The sequence below is a fragment of the Hemitrygon akajei genome, chromosome 18, assembly GCF_048418815.1.
Source record: "Hemitrygon akajei chromosome 18, sHemAka1.3, whole genome shotgun sequence".
Taxonomy (NCBI): Eukaryota; Metazoa; Chordata; class Chondrichthyes; order Myliobatiformes; family Dasyatidae; genus Hemitrygon; species Hemitrygon akajei.
The window spans coordinates 7,151,517-7,175,339 of NC_133141.1; the positions used below are offsets into that span (position 1 = coordinate 7,151,517).

General features: G+C 40.1%; 1 protein-coding gene across 2 annotated transcripts in view; it reads left to right on the forward strand.

The window, feature by feature from the left end:
• gosr2 (golgi SNAP receptor complex member 2) overlaps window positions 1-23,823 on the forward strand; it is a 76,803-nt gene that overhangs the window by 11,132 nt on the left and 41,848 nt on the right. The window contains exons 2-5 of one of the 2 annotated variants that reach the window (XM_073070715.1): window positions 1,602-1,666; window positions 9,185-9,293; window positions 11,429-11,561; window positions 20,883-21,023. In XM_073070715.1, coding sequence (XP_072926816.1) covers window positions 1,602-1,666; window positions 9,185-9,293; window positions 11,429-11,561; window positions 20,883-21,023 — 448 coding nt within the window. The remainder of the gene's footprint in view (window positions 1-1,601; window positions 1,667-9,184; window positions 9,294-11,428; window positions 11,562-20,882; window positions 21,024-23,823) is intronic. The other variant, XM_073070716.1, reaches the window with a different exon arrangement.

Below are 23,823 nucleotides of genomic sequence, written 5' to 3' on the forward strand. Positions count from 1 at the left end.
CCTGCACTCTTGCTACTGTCCTCCTTACCTGAAGATTGCCTCAAAAATTCTCTGATTAGATCAGCTTTAGTGAGTTGATTACAGTAGTTTACTTGGTCGACCGTTTGAATGTGAATGGAGATGAGAAGTGTGTCTATTCAGTTAAAGTAATGTGAATAGTTGTAGCAGTTAACTTCAAAGTTTTCCAACCATTCTGTGGCAAATCTAAAAGGATGTAGGTTAGCACTGAACACGATGGGCAATTTGGAAACTTCCTACTTTGGAACAGTGATAAATGATGGTTCATTCATCAGACTGGTCCCCCAATCTGAGAGCTGTAATTATCATGCATTAATGATGGCCTTCCTGTGCCATCAATAACTGGCCATTTGTCAGGAGTGAACCTAGCTGGTGAATGTATGTATTTCTCAAACTACCGGTTATTGTTCCCCTCTTCTCCTTCACCATTTCTCTCTCTCACCTGATCTCCTTACCAGCCCATCACCTCTCTCCGGTGCTCCTCCCCCTTCCCTTTCTTCCATGGTCTCCTATCAGATTTCCCCTTCTCCAGCCGTTTATCGCTTTCACTTGTGAACTTCCCAGCTCTTTACTTCACGCCTTCCCCTCCCTCAACTTCACTTATCACCTACCTCCTTGTGTTTCTTCCTCTCCTTCCCCACCTTCTTACACTGATTTCTCATCTTTTTTCTCTAGTCCTGATGAAGAGTCTCAGCCTGAAATATCAACTTTCTACCTTTTTCCATAGATGCTGCCTGTCCTACTGAGTTCCTCTAGCATTTTGTGTGTGTGTTGCTTGATAAATGCATGTATTCTACTTTTGGACTAATCCAACTGACATTATTGACAACTATTGTAGTAATGTTAATCAGCATCCTTCTGAAATTGATTATAGAACCTTTCAGATCTGTGATCCAACACCTCAGTGTATGGAATATTTTCACTGAGTTACAATAAAGTTACGACATTGGTAAGAATGTGTTTGGCCAGTCCGACTCATTTATTGTTTAGAGCTCACAAGAACCCTTTCCCACCCCGTATGTGCCTTTTTCCTTTCTCCTTTGTGTTTACTTTGCCTCTTTTTTAAGCACTCCTTACGATTATGTTTTACATTTTAGTCACTCTTTAGGTATAGATTGGCACATTTATTTACTTTGCTGTGGAATTTGAATTGAATGGTCTTAATCTACAATGAAAATGAATGCTTTGATTTTTGCAGCTATAGATTGGGTTGTTTAGTTGTATGTTACTGCATCTTTTTCTATATCTGCCAGCAGTTTCCACTTGTGAGAGAGCCGCCTTCTTTCCCCATTTGTTTTCACAGAGGCCGAGAATCTACATGAGTGTAATTTATGCCGGAGATTTGTCATTGTTTTGGACCTTTGATTTCAGTTGTCACGGTGCACATATCCAGTCTCCCACTATCTTTGCCATCAGTTGTGCTGTGTAAATGGAACCACCCCTTTTGCTATTGTCATGTTTTTCCCAGGGCTGATAGAGAATCCATGTATAGCACACTGCAAAAAAAAAGCTTTCCTTTCACTGGCCTTGCCCAGAAGTTTGTAGATAGATGCTAACCACCCATTTCCTTTGCGTCTCTACAGGCAGATCCATGAGGTGCAAGCCCACATGGGGCGGCTGGAGAAGGCGGATGCGCAATCTGTTCACTGTAAGTATTCATAATTAAGCGGTGTAAACAGAGCCTGCCTGGTGCCAAGACAGGGGGCTGGGAGTGGAGTGGGCATAAACCTTTGCCAAAAGAAATAATGACATTGTTTTCCTCCCAGTGGGATGCCTTATTACGTTTCTTTTTACAAAGTGACAAATCCAACAAGAATAACTTGTATTTAAATAGCACCTTTAATATTTCAAATTATCCCAAGGCACTTCACAAGAGTGTGGTCCAATTTTACTTGATGATGCTCTAAAAGAAGATATTTGGATAAATATGTGGCAGGTTTGAAGTGCCGTGAAGGTAGGAAAAGAGGTACTGACATTTAGAAAAATAAATTCTGTACCCAGGATCTTGGAGAACATTGGAGAATCATGATCGAAAGCAGTGGGAGATTAAATAGACAGATTTTAAGATATATGGTCCAAAACCCTTCCCAGTGCTCTGTCTATCTATTTACCCTTTTTAAAATTGTAACTTATAGTGATTTTTTAAAAAGTCTTGCACTGTACTGCCACAAAACAGAAAATTTCCTGTCATGTCAGTGGTAATAAATCTGATTCTGATTTGGTGCAATTTAGTTTCATATAATTTCCAGCAAGAAAAATGAAGCTGATGGCTACAATTTGGGACATTACTGAAGTGATGAAAGATAATCAATTTCTCCCAATATTTAGGAGAAAATTTGTGCTAATCCACATCAGAATATTGGGCAAATTTAAGTCAGGGAATAGATAACTGAGGCGGTGAATAGATAACTTGGAAGTATTTCAAACTTCCAAGTAAGTTTATTATCGAAGTACATACATATCACTGTATACAACCCTGAGATTCATTTTCTTGCAGGAAATTCACAGCTAATCCATAGAATGATGAATCTATAGAATGATAGGTTGAGAGGATAAACAGCTTCAAGTTCCTCGGCATCCACATCACTGAGGACCTCACGTGGTCTGTACACACCAGCTGAGTGGTGAAAAAGGTACGACAGCGCCTCTTTCACCTCAAACGGTTGAGGTGGTTTGGTATGGCCCCCAAATCCTGAGAACTTTCTACAGGGGCACAATTGAGAGCATCCTGACTGGCTGCATCACTGCCTGGAATGGGAACTGTACCTCCCTTAATCACATGACTCTGCAGAGAGTTGTGCGAACAGCCCAGTGCATCTGTAGTTGTGAACTTCCCATGATTCAGGACATTTACAGAGACAGGTGTGTAAAAAGTGTCTGTAGGATCATTGGGGACCCGAGTCACCTCAACCACAATCTATTCCAGCTGCTACCATCCGAGAAACGTTACCACAGCATAAGAGCCAGAACCAACAGGCTCCAGGACAGCTTTTTCCACCAGGCCATCAGACTGATGAACTCATGCTGATCTGAGTGTACTCTGTATTACATTGACTAATCTATTTGTTATAAATTATTATGATTGCACATTGCACATTTAGACGGAGACATAGTGTAAAGATTTTTGCTCATGTATGTGAAAGATGTAAGAAATAAAGTCAATTCAGTTCAATAGTCGAATCAATAAAAGACTGCATCAACCTGGGTGTTAAACCAGTGTGCAAAAGACAATAAACTTTGCAAATACAAGAAGAAAGAAAGTAATAATAATAATAATAAATAAATAAGCAATAAATATTGAGAACATGGAGGAAAAGTTCTTGAAAGTGAGTCCATAGGTTGTGGGAACATTTCAGTGATGGGGCAAGTGAAGTTATCCCGTGTGGTTCAAGAGCCTGATGGTTGAGAGGTAATGACTGTTCCAGAACCTAGTGGTGTGAGTCCTGAGGCTCCTATACCTTTTTCCTGATGGCAGCATCGAGAACAGAGCATGTCCTGGGCGTTGGGGGGGGGGGGGGTCTCCGATGATGGATGCTGTTTTCCTGCGACAGCTTTCCACGTAGATGTGCACAATGGTGGGGAGGGCTTTACCTATGATTGACTGGGCCATATCCACTACTTTTGTTGAATTTCCCATTTGGGGGCATTGGTATTTCCATATCAGGCCAGTCAATGTACTCTCCGTGACACATGCATACGAGTTTTCTTCACATTTGCTGCATTGACTTTACTGCTTTTTCTTGAGATTATGCAAAAGATTTTGAAATGGTACTTGACACCATAAAACTCATATTTAGTAATGCAATCACGAATCAGTCATTTAAAATATATTTCAGTTAAAAGTAGTAGATTATTTCATACTAAGTATTTACTGTTAGTTATTTAGTATGATGAGCACTTTGTTAGATGACACACACCATCCTGCTTACTGAGAGTTGGGTGCAGTTGAGTTGTGAGAACCTCAGAACATTGAGAATCAGAATCAGAATCAGACTTTAATCACCAAGTACCTGTGCACATACAAGGAATTTACTTCTGGCAGATGTTGTCTCTCTGCTCATAACAATAATAATGATAAATATAAATGAAAATATAGATTATACATACAGTGTAGAGATACTGTATAGGCAGGTGTATTTTCTGCCCATTTCCTTAGTCCTTGCTCCTATTCCCCATCTATGAAAGCTGTTTGTTTTATAAAGTTGGCCCTTATGAGTAATAAAACTAAGCTAACATTGTTTGCATAAATCTTTTTTTTTTCTCAATAGTATATTTTATTGGCTATATGCCCAGAGGAAGGGAGGTGGTGTATTTTCATGCTGGAAGCTCAATTTGATGTTCAGCTGGCACACACAGTTCAAGTGTTGGACTTTGAGCTGGTTTTGTGTCTTATTGAGGGGAGAGCCAGGAATACCATGGTTTTTGCTTTTAGAAAACATTCCGCCTTCAGAATTCCCAATCCAAGTGGACCCCTCCCTCTGGCCTCATACCCTTTCTGGATCTATTCACTGCTGACTGCCAACACAACATTGACAGTCTTAAGCAACAAACAATCTGCTGGAGGAACTCAGTGATTTGAATAGCATCTATGAGAGGAAAGGAATTGCCGCTGTTTCGGGTTGAAACCCTGCATCAGACAATGGTAAATTTTCCATTGCCTTTACTCTAACCTCATCATATGTCCCAGTGGGCCATAAATTCACCACTGAATGAACATCCCCTCATTGTCCCTCAGCCTTCTACCTCATCTGTAAGATCCTTGTCATCCTTTCTTGATCCTCTTCTGGTACCTCACTGTTTCAGCATGCACTGTCCCCATAGAACCTCCTTCCTGTCTTGTGGACTCCATACTTTCTTCTCATCTTTAGTCACTTCCCATTACATCTATGACAACTCTGGTGCCTGTTGCCACTTTTTTTCATTGTCTTTTTTTTCTCCCCCACGGTTCATCATCAGTCCAGTCTGTAACCTCCATCCCACATTGGGGTAATCTGAGAGTCCTCAATTTATTCCTTAAACAGGTCTTGACATTGCCCTTCTGCTACTTCTCTCCTTCACCTGACTGAACTTGTTCTTGCTTTGAGCAAGATCTCTTTCATCTCACTCATTTTCAAGTCATAAGTGCAGCTGTGGGAGCTCACATTGGCCCAAGCGAATCTGTCACTTGATTGGATACATCGATCAGTCGTTGTTTCGGTATTTTTCAGGCCTACTCTGTTAACTTTTTCCATTGCAGTGATGAGTATATTGGTGACGCTTCTTGAACTCATACTTTTCATATCCACAGGAGTTGCAACATTTGCCCTTCTAACTCTTCTCTTCCCATCATCCAGGTCTCAAACGGTCCTTTCAGGTGAAGCAACAACTCGTCCTCCTTCCAATTTAGCATATTAGCATTTGGAGAACCAAATACAGATTGAGTGGCCAGTTTTCTGAACATCTCCATTCAGTCTGCAAGATGACTGATTAATTCTCTGCTGATTAATTGACTGATTAATTCTCCAATGGTATATAGTAGCACAGCTATTATAGCTCATTGTGTCGGAGGAATGGAGTTCGGGGTTCAATCCTGGCATCCTTTGTAAAGCATCTTTCCCCTTGGAATGATCTTCAGATGCTCTGGTTTCCTCCCACAGCAAAGACGTACCGGGTAGGTTAACTGGTTATTGTAAATGGTCCTGTGATTAGGTTAGCGTTAAATTGGGGTTGTTGGGTGTAGCTGGATGGTGCAGCTTGAAGAGCCTATTCTGCACTGTATCTCTAAATAAATGTAGATCAAGGAACAGGTCTTCATCTTCTGTCAGAGTGTGCCCAGTTCCATTGCCCAGTTTTATTTTTGTTGCTCCACAGATGTGGGTGTATCTCCATTTCAATTTGTATCTTTTTCTTTTGTAGTTTCAGCTGCCAGCGAATGTTCCTTTGATATCTTTGATGTACACCTTATCACAGACATCCCCTCAGTTCTCTTCACCCCTCACTCTCACTGCAACTTAACTGCTCACTTTTCTACTTCCGATCAACAGTCTTTGAGCAGAAACATTATCTTTCTTTCCACATTGATACTGTTTGATCAGTTGAGTGCTTCCAACTCTGTTTTCATTTGTAATTCTTAGAGGAATCAGAACTGCAGTGATCGTCCTGGATATCAATTCTCTATGCAGGAAATTGCTTTGTTATGGGAACTTGTGTGCCTCCATTTCTAACTATAAAGACTTAAAAGAAAATCTTACAATGGAAGACAATGGATTATTGAAGATGGAAACGTGCTGATACAGGTTGTGTACCCCCTTATCCAAAGTGCTTGGGGCTGATTAGTATTTTGGATTTTTTGGGATTTTGGAATATATAATGATGGCTTGGGATCGCCATCATTTCCAACTCTGAATTTATGTGCTACAGATAAGCAGTCTTTGTCTCACACTTGTTCTTCACACATATGTACTTAACAGTAAAAACTATTACATACCATTAATATATAAAATATAATGTGTGCAGAGTAACAAATGCAACACGGCAGCATTGGGAGAATACCTAAATCAACTGTTGAACAACAACGCACAACAGCAGGCTTTCAGTCTCCACCTATGATACCGTAATTTGATTAAAAGGTTACAGCACACTGTATTTGTACTTTACATTTTATAAGTTTTATGTAAGGTATAAAAACAATCAGCATTGTAGACTTGTTCTGGTGCTAGATTTTCGTGATCAGCAGATGCTTTAAAAATTTAATTCTGTGCCTTTTCTTAAATTTCTGCAACCGGTCTGCTGAATATTCACAATTGCCTACAATTTTCAGTTCACCTTGATAAACCTTTGCTTGTTTCATAAGCAGCATGTAGTTACTGGCATATGTTCACTCCAATGCTGATGATGCATGATTGAGATCTTCATTTTTTTGCTCTATGCAGCATTTCTCTATTTTTCATTAACTTCTGTTCATTACATATGTGGCTATATTTCATTAGGAGTTTGACATTAGGAGTATCCAAGACATCTTTAAGGAGCAAATCCTCATAAAGGTGGCATTCATTATTAAGGACCTCCATCACCCAGGTCATGCCCTCTTCTCGTTACTACCATCAGGTAGGAGGTACAGAAGCCTGAAGGCACACACTCAGCGATTCAGGAACAGCTTCTTCCCCTCTGCCATCCAATTTCTAAATGAACATTGAACCCATGAACACTACTACATTTTTATTTCTGTTTTTGCACTATTTTTAAGTTAACTTATGTATACTTATTTACTATATATATATATACTTTTTTCTATATTTATCATGTACTGATGGCGCTATTAACACATTTCACAACGTATGCCAGTGATATTTAACCTGATTCTGATTCTGGTTTTGATGTGAAGTCACTTCTCAAAACTGTCTGTGGTGCACATGGGAACCTTCACTGCATCTAATGTAATTTTCCCATTTATGACATCATGGCAATGCTCAAAAATAAATTGAGATTTCGGAAGTTTTTGGATTTTGTAGTTTTGGATAAGGGATACTCAAGCTGTAATACTTCATGGCTGGCTACAGGATTGTTTAGATTGCATATATTATAAAAAGTGTACACTGCCTGATTCCAGCTTAAACCCAAGCTGAGAACAAACATGATTGACTGCACCGATGTGAAATTTCCTTTTGGAAGCAAAATATAACAAATGCTGGAAATGGACAAATGGTCGTCAACCTGAAAGGTTAACTCTCCTTATCTTTTTGCATTTTGTTTTCTTTCTCTCTTCAGTTTTCTGTGGTTCTATAAGGAATGACACCAGTTTCTCCAATCTATCTGAAATGAATCTCTCATCCTTGGGAAAAATTATTCTGTCTACACACTCTACAGAGGATTCAAATACATAATTTGACCAGAATTGAATGCAATATTCTAGTTTGGCCACATCTGTCTTGGATGCAGCTTCAATATGACATGTTGTTGTACTCAGTGTACTCCAGGATCTCACATACTTCACTGATTGCTTCCTCAAACTATCAAGAATAGTGTTCTCACTTGTCCTGGGGAAACCTACTGTCTACCATCCTTCTGTTTATGTGTCTCTCTGTTATTGCCTATAGCTAATTTCTCATCCTTTGATTATATTTTAATTCTATCGGTCTCAATGTTATTAAGCAGCTTTTTATGCAGACCTTTGTCAATTATCTTCAGAAAATCCTTAGAGAAAACTTTCCTTCATTATCCTTTCTCTTACCTCCTTGTAATTTAAAATGATTTGCCTTTACCAAATTATGAGCTAGCAACTTGGATTTCTCCCAGATTCCTAATTGTCCCCCTTGATTATAGGTTCTAAAAGTTCCAACACTGAAATCATATGGACCTGATAATTATGCGGCTGTAGGGTTTTTTTTGTAACTTGGCTTATTAGACTTTGCTTTTTTAAACAGTCGTTTGACGACGTTGAAAATGATCTATTTGATCCCACAGTGATCATTTCTTGTTCACGTACAGTTGTTCAACACAACCTGCCCATCACTGTTTGCTTGTGTGAATCCACTCCCCTACCCCAAGACCATGTGTCAGGCCCAATCTTCATCTGTTGTTCTTGTGTGTGTATATTGCAGTAGGACTTACAGGGCACTAACTGGAGCTCTTGCCTGAAAAATTTCCACTCACCACATCCCATTCCCCTCTGCATTTAACTTTCATGACTTGCATCTTTACAGCCGGTGAAGTACTTTTCATTTTACAAAGTTAGAAATGCAGTTGTCTTTTTATGCAAAATAAGCTCCGAAACAGTGATTTGTAATGACCTGGTAAGTTACAGAGATGTTGACAGAGGGATAAATATTGAGTAGTCATTAAGTCCATTTACAAAGTAGAGGCACAGGGTTCTTTATGTCCAACACTTAAAGAAATCTTTGTTTAATGCCTTGTTGAAAGACAGCGCCTATGAATGCAGCACCTCTTCAATCCTTGACTCGTGATGTCGGTCTTGGATCGTGTGCCTATATTTCTGGAGTGTAAATTGTAACCTCATCCTAATCTGATTATTGCCAGTGGGTGATCAGCTGCCAGCATAAAAGTATACAGTATATAGCATTGTAAGTGTAGAGATGGGTTCATATGTTGCTTGTCTATAATATTACCAGTGGAACTTGTATAATTCTCCCATTGTTTTAATAAGCTAACAATTTTGATCCTTCTGCAGTGGTGGAAAATGAAATCCAAGCCAGAATAGATCAAGTATTTAGCAGCTTGGAGCGGCTTGAAATATTGACTAGCAAGGAGCCACCAAACAGACGTCAGAATGCTAAGCTGTGAGTGTGATCGACATTTTAATGTATATTCCTATTTATTTATTCAGATTAATGTTGAACATCTCCAAACAAAAATTTCCTAGACTTAAGCTAAATAAATTAATGAGTTGCATGAAGTTTGTTTTTATAGTTTGAGCTTCTGTTGCATTGTTGAAGTTCAAATATTTTATCAAAATTGTTCCAAAGTAAATCAAAGGTTTCAAAGGTACATTTAATGTCAGAGAAATGTATACAATATACATCCTGAAATGCTTTTTCTTTGCAACCGTCCACGAAAACAGAGGAGTGCCCCCAAAGAATGAATGACAGTTAAATATTAGAACCCCAAAGTCTCCCCCCAGCTCCCCCCTCCCTCCCGCGCATAAGCAGCAGCAAGCAATGATCCCCCTCCCCCACCGGCAAAAAAAAAGTCTCGGCACCCATGACCGAGCACTCAAGCGTGCAGCAAAGCAACAGCAAAGACACAGACTTGCAGTACCCCAAAGGCTACTCGTTCACTTGGTACAGTTTGTATTTGACATACAACAGGCTCTCACTCCCTAATAAGGGAGAAAAAGGTGTCTCTGTTTCACGGCAAGAGGGGAGACATAACAAACAACTCGCTGGTTTACAATGTTAAAAGTCCATGCATCGCCTTTTCTGAGCTCTGTGCCCAAAGATCTCAGGTCTCTGAGCACACAGCCAAAGATCTTCTGACTCTCACGACACACTGATCTCCTGCCGGGACACCGACTTTCGACCCACCCTTCTCCAGAGCCACGAGATTTTGGACATCAGAAGGAGTGCAGAGCTCTTAGGCCACATCCTTGGAATGTCAAATAACGGCCAGTTGTGAAACCCCAAGAGCAGGTCCCATTTCCGCAAAGAACCAGTCAGCACGTAACTCCAGGTCAGGGTCTTCAAAAGAACCCTGAAAGGGAGAAATAGAGATATTAAAGATGGAAATAGAGCTGTTTCTGAAGATGCAAGCAAAGGAGTCGTCGTTTAGCGCCATCTTGGCTAAGCTCCACCCTCTTCAGTCCCAATAAATGAACTTTAATTTACTGCAAGACTAAGTTGTTGTCAGTGTTATGTGTGCTAATGACAGTATAATTAACTTTAACTCTACAAATGACCATGTAGCATATGCAATCAGTTGATGGGATGTAATAGTTTAGTATAGAAGTTTACAGTGGATTCCAGTTAATGGAACCATCGGTTAATTGGGATAGTGGCATATTTGGGATAACCTTTAAAAAACAAAAACTCATCGAGAAAATAGCCAGGATTCCCTTTGTTCATTGTGGACACTATGCTGCTTAATTGGGACAGGAAACTGTTAACAGTTTTTAACTTGTGTCAGGTCACGTACACGCATGTGGCTGTTGAGACACTATACTTTGCTTAGAGTGAACAGTTTTTTCAGTAGTGTCAGTTGTGTGTGTTTGTATTCAAAAAAGCAGAGATTTTTGTCACTGATAATTGGTGAGAGGTAAGCAGCAAGACAATTCAGACCTGTTTTGCTCACCCCGGTTTCAAGCACTCAAGCTTGAAATTGCTAGAAATCGCCGGGAATGAAATGTGAAACTATTTCACTATTTCAACAAGTTAGGAACTATGAAGAATTTGAACGTATTGACAATCATCTTGAATGCTAAATGAAAAAGAAGATTTGGAGAATGCAATCGTTAAAGGCAGTCCATTATCTGCACTAGGTGTCTACTTTGATTTTGTTCATTTATAGGCAATTAAAAGAACATGGCAGCGTTGATAGCTAGTAGGAACTAATACACAGCTTTATGGCACTGTAGTAGCTTTTGGTAATGTTCCAATTTGTTCTGTATTTCACTTAAATACATTATTTGTTACTCAGCTAAACAGTAGTTTGTCTTTTTTTTAACCTTTTTAATTATTTCTATGAAACTTTGGCCAATTGTGGCAGCCACTTAATTGGGCCAAAATGTACTGGCTCCTATGTATCCCAATTAACTGGAATTGACTGCATATGTAGCTTCCACCCAGTTTATGTGTCCTAAATGTGCTCTGAAATCATTGTGATCAATGGTCCACCACATAGGTTTTTGCACTGATATTTTTATGATGTCTGCCAACCTCGGGTTTTAAATGGCATTCAGTGCTTCCTTTCTCTCTTCTAGTCGAGTGGATCAACTGAAATATGACTGCCAGCACTTACAAACAGCTTTAAAGAATTTCCAGCACCGCCGCTATACACGTGAGCAACAGGATCGAGAGCGTGAGGAATTGTTGTCGCGCACATTCACAACCAATGTAAGGATTTATCAGTGCTATCTGTACTGGTGAAAGTATTCATCATTGGAAAATTATGTGGTTCCCTACATAGGAATTACAATATTTTCAGTGTGGTATGGTGGATTTTGGATTTCTGAGTATTAAATGTTGAATTAGAGTCTGGTGTCCTCTATCATAGTGGGTGGGCTGGGGTGGAGGAGAACAACCAGCCTATTAACAACATCTGGTGGCATGATTTGCTTTAGTGGTAAGCATGACAGCAGCGCTTCACCCTTTGTACTGGAATGGGTAGTGGGTAAATGAGAAGGGAAATCTGCACATAAGACAAAACTCCTCTTCTTATTCATCTTGTATATGGATCTGCTGTAAAACTTTAGAAAGAAACTGCTGAGCAGCAGAACGCAGTCTCACGAAATCAATGAAATTTATGCATGGCGCAAACATTTATGACCTGTGGCTAGCTTTCTTGCAAAGGATGTTTTTTGCTGAGTGCTTGCCTTCAAATAGAAAAGAGTTTGTAATATTGCAGTAACTAATAAATATTTTCTTCATTGGACTGTGACAAAGATGAGCAAGTTTTGGTAAAACAGTTCATTTCTAGTATTTTGCATTTTAAAGACATTTGTATTGATTGGCAGCTTATTTTGGGAAGTCATGTGTGCTTGTGCCCCGAAATTTATTTTTTCTTCCTAAATTGTGTCTTCCCATCTACTATGTGGACAAAGCCCTCAAGTGCATCCTTTCCTTTTCTCGCACCTCTGCTCTCAACCCCTTTTCTCCTGGGGAGACCAAGAACAAAGTTCTCCTGGTCCTCACCTCCCCCACAAAAACTTCTACATTCAATAGATCATCCATCAGCCATCAGACTTAATATCAAATTCTCCAACTTTAGGTTACTTGGTCTTTCTGTTTGCACCAGAACTGCAGTTCCTGCTTGTTGTCCTTTGGCTCAATTTTTCTCTCCAATGAATATTGTTTGCCCTACTGAGCTATACCCACAACCTCACTGTTAACAACCCATTATGCAGACAAAGAAGCGTAACCTGATTCTAACTGCCACATTAACTTATTTGGTCTCACTCTATTAGAGATATATTCCCCTCTTTTCCAGCCTCTTATCCCTCACCTTCTCTGATACTCAGACTAGCTTGGTCTCTCTTTACCTGTTCTGACTAGACTTGAAATGTTATCTCTATTTTCTTCAGGCTGTCATGAGTATCGTCAGCATTTTGTATTTGGGTTGTGGGGAATCTTAAAACCAAGAACATGGAACTGGGAAAGTTAATGAAGCAGAGCCAATGGCAGTTTGTTTTACAGGCATATTTCACTAATCTCTGAATTTTTGGAGGTTATAGAACAAAGTTGAAGAGAATGTTGTGGATGTTGTCTACTGAGGTCTTAAACAGCCAGTCAGTTAACTAAATTGTGGCCCATTGAACAAATAGGTCATGTGCAGCTGGAAATTGAGTCAAGGATGGAAGCAGAGAGCAGTGGTAAATAGTTTTTCGGACAAAATGGTAGTATTTACTTGTGTGTTCTTTAGAGGATTAGGGCTGAGAGCACTGTTGCTTTAGATATGGGTACTGTTAAAATGTCTGTACCTGCAGAGCAAGCAAAGCTTGAGTTGTAAACTGTGAGGGAGTGTAATAGACTGCAGGAAGACACTGATAGGCCATCTGAATAGACTGGTGCATGGGAAGTGATATTTAATACTTCAGTGGGTGAAATGATGTCCTTTCGTAGAATAATGCAAGACAATATAGCCCAAATAATATGGGTATAAAAGGGATGCATGGTAACAGGGCATTCATGAAAATGGCAGGGCACATCGACAAATTAGTTGGACTGCCACCTGGCGTTCATTAATAGATGTATTGAGAAATAAAGAGGCAATGTTATGTTAAACCTGGTCAGGTCACACCGAGAATATTTTTTCCAAATCTGGTGACTGCACTTCGGAAGGATGTGAAAGCCCCAGAAAGAGAGTGCAGAAAGCATTTAGATGAATGCTTCCTGGAAAGAGAAATCTTAGCCACAAGGTTAGACTGAAGGAGCGTAATCTTTCATTGAGTCAAGAAGTTGGGAGCATGTTTGAAAAAAGTGAGCAGGATCTTAACTGTCTAAGAAATGGAGAGAGGCTCTTCCCATTATTAGATAGGTCTGAGCCTGACTCTGAGGAAAAGATAGATGTATATTATAGGGAAAGAAGAACTCATTCATTATGTGCCGTATTGTATAATGTGGGCAATCATGGTCCATCATGACCATGATTGTTCTTGGCAAACTTTTCTACTGAAGTGGTTTGCCATTGTCTTCTTCTGGGCAGTGTCTTTACAAGACAGGTGACTCCAGCCATCATCAATACTCTTCAGAGATTGTCTGCCTGGCGTCAGTGGTCACATAACCAAGACTTGTGATATGTACCGGCTACTCATATGACCATCCACCACCTGCTCCCATGGCTTCACGTGACTCTGATTGGGGGCTAAGCAGATGCTACACCTTGTCCAGGTTAGCAGAGTGAAGGAGCATCTTACATCTTTGCTGGAGGCTTATCTCCACTCCATCACCCAGAGAAGAACTCACTCATCATAATTAATATTTGAGTTGCTTGTAAGATAAATGGAAACAAAGCTAATAATGCATTCCAAAGGAAATTCGATAGGCATTTGAAAGAGAATAATTTACAGAGTAATAAGGAAAGAACGTGCCAGTGAAACTGATTTGATGCTTAGTTAGCAGTTGGCACAGATTAGATAGGCCAAACAGCCTCTTGCTAACCTGCGCCTGCATGCTTAATTGCACACTTCTGATTTGGAAATACATTTCTGTTTCTTTGTTCCATTGGATCTGAAACCTAGCACTCCTTATTTTTTTATATAGTCGTGGAGTGAGTGCCTTAAGAAGAATTGCAGCAGTTCAAGAAAGCAGCTCATCACACCTGCTAAAAGGCAATTGAATTCAGACAATAAAGGTTAACTGTGCCAATAAGCTCCTGTTCAGTAAATTAAAAGCTGCAGAGAATGGTTATGCAGCAAGATTCTGACCTTCCGCACTTCTTGACCATAAGATATAGGAGCAGATATTAGGCTGCTTGGCCCGTCAATTCTACTCCATCATTTCACTATGGTTGATCCATTTCACTCTCACCCCAATCTCCTGCCTTCTCCCCATATCCCTTCATATCCTAACTAATCAAGAATATATCAACCTCTGCCTTAAATACACTCAGTAACCTGGCCTCGGCAGCCGCCTGTGGCAACAAATTCCACCGATTCACCTCCCTCTGGCTAAATGAATTTCTCCTCATCTCCATTCTAAATGAACGTCCTTCTATTCTGAGGCTGTGTTCTCTGGTCTTAGACTCCCCACCACAGGAAACATCCTCTCCAAATCTGCTCTGTTGAGGCCTTTCAACACTCGATAGGTTTCAGTGAGATCCCCCTCATTCTTCTGAATTCTAGTGAGTACAGGCCCAGAGCCAAACTCTGCAGTGTTGGTGGGGAGTTTGTATGTTCTCCCGATGACCACATAGATTTCCTCCTGGTGGTTTGGTTTTCTCCCACATCTCAAAGGCGTGTGGGTTGGTAGATCAGTTGGCACTGAAAGCAGGTGAGTGGTGGTACTTGTGGAAGTTGATGGGAGTAAGGAAGAAAGCAAAAAAATAAAGTAGGGTCAATGTGTAAAGAAATGTGGTTGATGGTTGGTGTGGATTCATTTGCCTGCAGGACCTGTTTCCATGAAGCTGCTTCAGTGTCATGGAGACACACAGCATGGAAGAATCTGTGCAGAGACTCTGAGTCCAAAGCGTCTTTACCAGATTGATTTACTTAGTTTGGCTGTCCATCATCTCACCCTTGCTGTGAAATCTGCTGTTTGTTATTGAGGACCTTAATTACGATAGAAAAGGGTGTAGGTGCTTACCAAACTGCTGACTGAACTTGCGTGTTTAGAGCAGGATGAAATGGATTGTAAGTGTATCCAGCTGGGAGAATGATGGCTGCAGTGGGATGAGATTAAAAAAACTAGCTGTAGGGAAAATTCTATATAACAGTGAGGTCATTGTGAACACGGATGCTTAGCATCTCATGAGGAACACATCTGTGAATGCTTCCCTTTTGTTTGGTGGGTGGTGTACTCTCGCTGCTTCTATCGTGCCTTTCTCCACATAATTCAGTTGTCAACCTTAGTTATTTTGACAATCCTTACTATCTCATGAAATCGTGAACCGTAGGTTTAATTTTTTTTTGCCTAAGCTGAACAATGAGGAGCACAGAAACTACTGCTTCCACTGTTAAAGTGACAAGGCCATGAACGTCAGTTGTTGAAGCAATGTTATTGTCTTTTAATGTCAGATTCTATGCTTTTTTTTTACTGAGACCTAGAAATAGAATACTTGAATACCCAGTTATTGTCTCAATAAAAGGAAGGGATAACCTGTTGTGAATTATGAACTCGGTATCAGTGCAGTTTGCAGAACTATTGCTGTGTCTGTACTTCCTGGTACTCATTTTACAAGCTATCAAGTGGCAAAACTAAAATATTAGAAACCTATAGAAACATAGAAAACCTACAGCACAATACAGGCCCTTCAGCCCACAATGCTGTACCGAACATGTCCTTACTTTAGAAATTACCTAGGGTTACCCATAGCCCTCTATTTTTCTAAGCTCCATGTACCTATCCAGGAGTCTCTTAAAAGATCCTATCGTATCCACCTCCACCACCATTGCTGGCAGCCCATTCCATGTACTCACCACTCTCTGAGTAAAAAAAAAACAACTTACCCCTGACATCTCCTCTATACCTTCTTCCAAGCACCTTAAAACTATGCCCTCTGGTGTGAACCATTTCAACTCTGGGGGGGGGGAGCCTCTGACTATCCACACGATCAATACCTCTCATCATTTTATACACCTCTATCAGGTCACCTCTCAAACTCCGCTGCTCCAAGGAGAAAAGGCCGAGTTCACTCAACCTATTCTCATAAGGCATGCTCCCCAATCCAGGCAACATCCTTGTAAACCTCTTCTGCACCCTTTCTATAGTTTCCACATTCTTCCTGTAGTGAGGTGACCAGAACTGAGCACAGTACTTTACGTGTGGTCTGACCAGGGTCCTATATAGCTGTAACATTACCTCTCAGCTCCTAAATTCAATTCCACGATTGATGAAGGCCAATACACCATGTGCCTTCTTAACCACAGAGCCAACCTGCGTAGCTGCTTTGAGCGTCCTATGGACTTGGACCCCAAGATCCCTCTGATCCTCCACACTGCCAAGAGTCTTACCATTAATACTATATTCTGCCATCATATTTGACCCACCAAAATGAACCACTTCACACTTATCTGGGTTGAACTCCATCTGCCACTTCTCAGCCCGGTTCTGCATCTTATCGATGTCTTGCTGTAACCTCTGACAGCCCTCCACACTGTCCACAACACCCCCAACCTTTGTGTCATCAGCAAGCTTACAAACCCATCCCTCCACTTCCTCATCTAAGTCATTTATAGAAATCATGAAGAGTAAGAATCCCAGAACAGATCCCTGAGGCACACCACTGGTCACCGACCTCCATGCAGAATATGACCCATCTACAACCACTCTGCCTCCTGTGGGCAAGCCAGTTCTGGATCCACAAAGCAATGTCCCCTTGGATCCCATGCCTGCTTACTTTCTCAATAAGCCTTGCATGGGGTACCTTATCAAATGCCTTGCTAAAATCCATATACACTACATCTACTGCTCTACCTTCTTCAATGTGTTTAGTCACATCCTCAAAAAATTCAATCAGGCTCGTAAGACGAATTTTTGTACTCGGTAGGGTGCAAAAATGGGCTGGAAAATGGCAGATGGAGTTCAACCCAGATAAGTGTGAGGTCGTTCATTTTGGCAGGTCAAATATGATGGCAGAATATAGTATTAATGGTAAGACTCTTGGCAGTGTGCAGGATCAGAGGGATCTTGGGGTCTGAGTCCATAGGACACTCAAAGCAGCTGCGCAGGTTGACTTTGTGGTTAAGAAGGCATACGGTACATTGGCCTTCATCAATTGTGGGATTGAGTTTTGGATCCGAGAGATAATGTTGCAGCTAGATAGGTCCCTGGTCAGACCCCACTTGGAGTACTGTGCTCAGTTCTGGTTGCCTCACTACAGGAAGGATGTGGAAACCATTGAAAGGGTGCAGAGGAGATTTACAAGGATGTTGCCTGGATTGGGGAGTATGCCTTATGAGAATAGGTTGAGTGAACTCAGCCTTTTTTCCATGGAACGACGGAGGATGAGAACTGACCTGATAGAGGTGTATAAGATAATGAGAGGCATTGATCGTGTGGGTTGTCAGAGGCTTTTTCCCAAGGCTGTTATGGCTAGCATGAGAGGGCACAGTTTTAAGGTGCTTAGAAGTAGGTACAGAGGAGATGTCAGGGGTAAGTTTTTTACGCAGAGAGTGGTGAGTACATGGAATGGGCTGCCGGCAACAGTGGTGGAGGTGGATACGATAGGGTCTTTTAAGAGACTCCTGGACAGGTACATGGAACTCAGAAAAATAGAGCGCTATGGGTAACCCTAGATAATTTCTGTGGTAAAGACATGTTTGGCACAGCTTTGTGGGCCAAAGGGCCTGCATTGTGCTATAGGTTTTCTATGTTCTATTATTAATGTATTGACCAAGGTCAGACACGAGGAAATCTGCAGATGCTGGAAATTCAAGCAACACAAACAAAATGCTGGTGGAACGCAGCAGGCCAGGCAGCATCTATAGGAAGAAGTATAGTTGACGTTTCAGGCTGAGACCCTTCGTCAGGACTAACTGAAAGAAAAGATAGTAAGAGATTTGAGAGGGGGAGGGGGATATCCGAAATGATAGGCGAAGACGGGAGGCGGGGGGGATGAAGCTAAGAGCTGGAAAGGTGATTGGCGAAAGGGATACAGAGCTGGAGAAGGGAAAGGATCATGGGACGGGAGGCCTAGGGAGAAAGAAAGGGGGGGGGAGCACCAGAGGGAGATGGAGAACAGGCAAAGAGTGATTGTGAGAGGGGCAGAGAGAGATAAAAGGGGGGGGGGAAGAGAAGAATAAATAAATAAGGGATTTCAAAAAGGGATTAGATATATAGGAGATTGTTTTGAAGGAGGTATATTAATGTCATTTGATCAATTAAAGAATAAATATAAAGTATCAAACAACACTCTTTTTTGTTACTTCCAACTAAGGGCTTATTTAAGAGAAAAATTAGGTCAAACAATGTTATTGCCAAAATCTAATGAAATAGAAACTTTAATTCAAAAAGGAAAGATTAAAAATTTATTTCTTGTATGTATAACTTGATTCAAAAACAGGCAATTAAACAAGGAGTCCATAAGTCAAGACAAAAATGGGAAAGTGACTTGAATATTAAAATTGAAGAAACAAATTGGTCAAGACTATGTCTTGATAGTATGACAAATACAATAAATGTCCGGTTAAGATTAGTGCAATATAATTTTTTACATCAATTATATATTACACCACAAAAAATAAATAAATTAAACCCAAATTTATCCGATCAGTGTTTCCGATGTAACCAAGAAATCGGTACTTTTTTACATTCTACTTGGTCTTGTTCTAAAATTCAACCTTTTTGGACAAATTTAAGAGTTTTATTGGAACAAATTATTGGAACACAACTTCCACATAATCCAATATTATTTTTACTAGGCGATATTGAAGGGATAAAACCGAAACCCAAATTGAATAAATATCAGAAAGAATTTATAAAAATTGCACTGGCAGTAGCCAAAAAGGCTATTGCAGTTACTTGGAAATCGGATACATATTTAAGTATAGATCGTTGGAAGAAGGAAATTTATAGCTGTATTCCATTTGAAAAAATTACTTATAATTTAAGAGATAAATATGAAATATTTTTGAAAATTTGGCGCCCTTATTTACAAAAGACAGGATTAAATATATAGGTGCTCCGAAGATGAAATAATTGGTTATTTGGGGAAAGAAATATATATACTAAAGTTATTACGAACTCCATGGAGCATGTGGGGATCTTCCGATATCCAGGCACTCTTTCTTTTTTTTCTTTCTTTCTTTCTTTTTTCTATAGGGGTGTTGGGGGGAGGGGGGAAGGGTATATACATTTTTTTTCATATATTTTCTTTTATTTCTGTAATTATTTGAAAACTCAAAAAAAGTTTATAAAAAAAATAAATAAGGGATGGGGTAAGAAGGGGAGGAGGAGCATTAACAGAAGGTAGAGAAATCGGTGTTCATGCCATCAGGTTGGAGGCTACCTAGATGGAATATAAGGTGTTGTTCCTCCAACCTAAGTGTGGCTTCATCTTGACAGTAGAGGAGGCCATAGATAGACATATCAGAATGGGAATGGGACGTGGAATTAAAATGTGTGGCCACTGGGCGATCCTGCTTTCTCTGGCGGACAGAGCGTAGGTGTTCAGCGAAACGGTCTCCCAGTCTGCGTCGGGTCTCACCAATATATAAAAGGCCACACCGGGAGCACCGGAAGCAGTATACCACACTAGCCAACTCACAGGTGAAATGTTGCCTCACCTGGAAGGACTGGGGTCAAACCTGGGTCACTCTTTGGGATGCAGTATAACTGCAGCCTTAAACATAACACATAAGACATAAACATTACACCCATCTTCTGGTGTACATTGACATTTTTTCTTGATTTACTCATTCGTGGAATGAGTATCACTGCTAGGGCCAACATTTTTATCTATTCTTATTTCACCATAAACAAAGAAGACAACAGACTCTTTTAGTAGATCATTCATTGTGTAGTGGACTGACTGGGTTGGCACAGCAGACATCAGTGAACCAGGCAATCTTGTCATTTCTTGGTTACTGTTAATGTGACCACACTTTTTCGATCCCAGATTCTAGATTTATTGAATTACTTTAATTTTAAAATACACCCCCCCCCACCACACTTTCCAGAAGTCTGGCTGCTATTCCAGTAATTTAACTACAGTGTTACTGTACTTGGGTGCGTGAGTGGTGAATTCCATTTCTAGAGAATTTACTTAAAAAAACTATTAGACTAGTAAGTTTGGGGTTGAATAGCATTGCTGGAAATAGCTTGATCACACGGGTCCAGATGATTAATATTCTGATCCAGGGATTTGAAGCTTGTGTTTACAATAATTTATTTTTGTGCCAGTCACTTAAGTGATAGTACTAACAGAGGTTGATGAGTAAGTAACCTGTAAGGAAAATTCCCTAGTCAGTGTATGTGTCAAAAATACTGAGCAGTAAAAAATATATGTTGATGCTGAGAAGGATCTGAATGGGTAATGAGGACCTCCCATTTCTTGTGCAGGATGCTGACACCTCAATAGCAATAGACGAGACCTTGCAGTTTAATACTTCTTTACACAATGCACACAAAGGAATGGATGATCTTCTGGGGAGCGGGTCCTCTATTCTCACTGGACTACGGGATCAGCGGATGACTCTCAAGGTGGGACATTACTAAGCTTGTGGAATCTCTGAAAAGACACACTGTAACCCTTTTATTTTGTATTACCCTGTGCTGACTTCTTAAATTCAAATTATTTCATAACAAATGTCTTCATTCATTGAATACAATTTTTAACATGACTGTGAGGCAAACATTTACGAATGGGCTGGTATGCTCTTATATGCTTTACCACTTGAAGTCATTAATCCATGGCATCTTGAATTTGTGGTTGTCTCCAGCTTCAGACTCTATTGGAGCAGACCTGATGGGCCAAATGGCCTAATTCTGCTCCTATATCTTATGGTTAACTCAGTGCATGTTGAGTATCACAACTTTGTCCAAAAAATGCCAGCAAAGTAATGTAGCAGAGAAATAACACTAGAAAAGCAGTACAGTGGTTCTATAGAAGTTTGTATAAAGGAGCTGCTCTGATGATATAAACTTCATATTTAAGTGCATTAACCCCATGTAAGATACATGGGTGTTGACCAAAGGAAAAATAGCTGGAGTTGTCTAGCACTTCAGTGCAAGGGTGTTTATTAGGTGCGTCAAAAATGAAACTTACAAAAATTAGTGAAACTACTGAAAAGAAAACTGCCAATATTTACAAAAGATATCTACCAGAAAAGACAATTTGTCCAGTGTGAACCCTTGGCAGCCTCGATCTCTCTCCCACTGAGAGTGATGAGCCCTGTTTATTAGGCGCCAGGACATACCACCCACAAAGTTAACTTAAGACTACACATGAATTACAATATGATGCACCCACAATGTAGTTACAATCATATTACAAAATAAGCAGAAGTATCTACCTTCAATACAGTATGTAAACAACACCATACACACTTGCACATCCCCATTTCTACAGAAATGGAATATTCCACAGTTTATGGAGGGAAAGCCAAACCCTTTAGGACCCATTATGAAAATATGCCGAGGAAGACATTGAAGATCACACAGTGCAACAACAGCAGAATGACAAGGGTGTGTGTGTGTGTGTGTTTGAAAGATTGTGTTTAAAGCACTCTCTGTCACACCCCGCAAAATAGAATATAGTCTGTTTTCTTGTAAATCCTGGTGATTTAAAGAAGGCCCACAACTGGAACGCTTCACCATCTGTCATGCAAGGAACCAATTCTCCTTCAAGTAGTATCTAGCAGCATGCCTAGGTTAACAATAAGCTCATCTAAGAATGAGATACAGATCTGACAAAAGTGCTATAGCTAGAGCTTGAAGTCTAGTAATGAGTGGACTAAAGCAAATGTCCTCCGTTCAGGAAGGGTGAACAGTTAAACAACTGACAGGAGGAGGGAGGAAACTGGACATCCCTATTGATGCTGATGTAGTAGTTCAGCACACAAATTCAAAAGAAAGGGCTGAAGTGATTGTAACTATCTTCATCCAGAAGTCTGATGTTGTTGATCCATACTTAATTGTTCTCCATGTCCCCATATTCTCTTGCCTCACAAAGTTGAAGCTGCTCTTGTAGTTCTAAACACTCAATTTGATTACACATCGCTATTCTAAATGCTGTTGTTTTTGTGCAATATTCACTGATGTTTTCTCATTGTCATGCTGTCAAAGAGGAAAATGGCAAAATCTAACTTTACAGTGGTTTGAAATCACTGTGTAAGCTATTTTCAAAAAACTTTTAAACTGTAATGCCTTTTTAAAAAAAAACTCAGCAGCTTCAAGCCCTTATGTTTAATTTACCATGTCAATTGCATTGAATTTTTGTTTTTATTTTTAAAAATGTGCTGCACTTATTTTGATCTTTATTTCCACAGTGAGCATTTCGTTAATGTCCCTGTAGAGTACCACACAATCTAATTGATTTCCTCTATGTAGTGTAGGAATTTCCATTACTCTGGGAATCCAATCCTTTCCATACAAAGGAAGTTTACCATGTTACCACAAATGGCAAGCACTGCATTTGTTTTCTGCCAAGGATCATCTTTTTTGATGAAGAATGCTGTTCATTTATCAGGACCAGAATATAATCCACATGTGATGTTATTCACAACTCAAAGCATCTAGGCCTTTCTCAATGAAAAATGAATCATCTCAACTATTATTCTTTGCCCATGGCACAAAGGATCTGTAATAAGGGAAAACTTTCACTTGTCCTGATTAACCTACCCATTGCTGTTTGATTATTTTACTGAAACCATAGTAAGAAGGCTCACCTGTGAAAAGATTAAATGGTGGTCAATCTGTCACTTTAATTATTCAAACATTACCCTGTTTGTAACCTACAAGCATTTGCTACATTTATACCAAACGATAGGCAACATAGTTGCTTGGTTTCTAAATTGGACACCTTCAAAAGACGATGCCTCAAACAGGTGGCATCCGTCATTAAGGACCCCCTATCACCCAGGACAAGCCCTCTTCTCATTGTTATCATCAGGGAGGAGGTACAGGAGTTTGAAGGCACACACTCAATGATTCAGGAACAGCTTCTTCCCCTCTGCCATCCGATTCCTAAATGGACATTGAACCCATGAACACTATCTTAGTATTTTTCCCTCTCTTTTAGCACCAATTTAATTTAATTGTAATTTAACACTATAAAATGTTGCAATATATTGCGGTCACAAAACAACAAATTTCATGACATTGCCAGTGATACTAAACCTGATTCTGATTCTGAAATTGTAAGTGCCCATAAGTTGTTGCATGAAAAATGCTTAGAGTTAGGGAGTCATCCAAAAGGGAAATGGGCCCTTTGATCCAATCTGTACCAGTCACACCTTACCTCAATCATTCCCATCAGTTCTTCCTCCTGCTCCTGGATTCT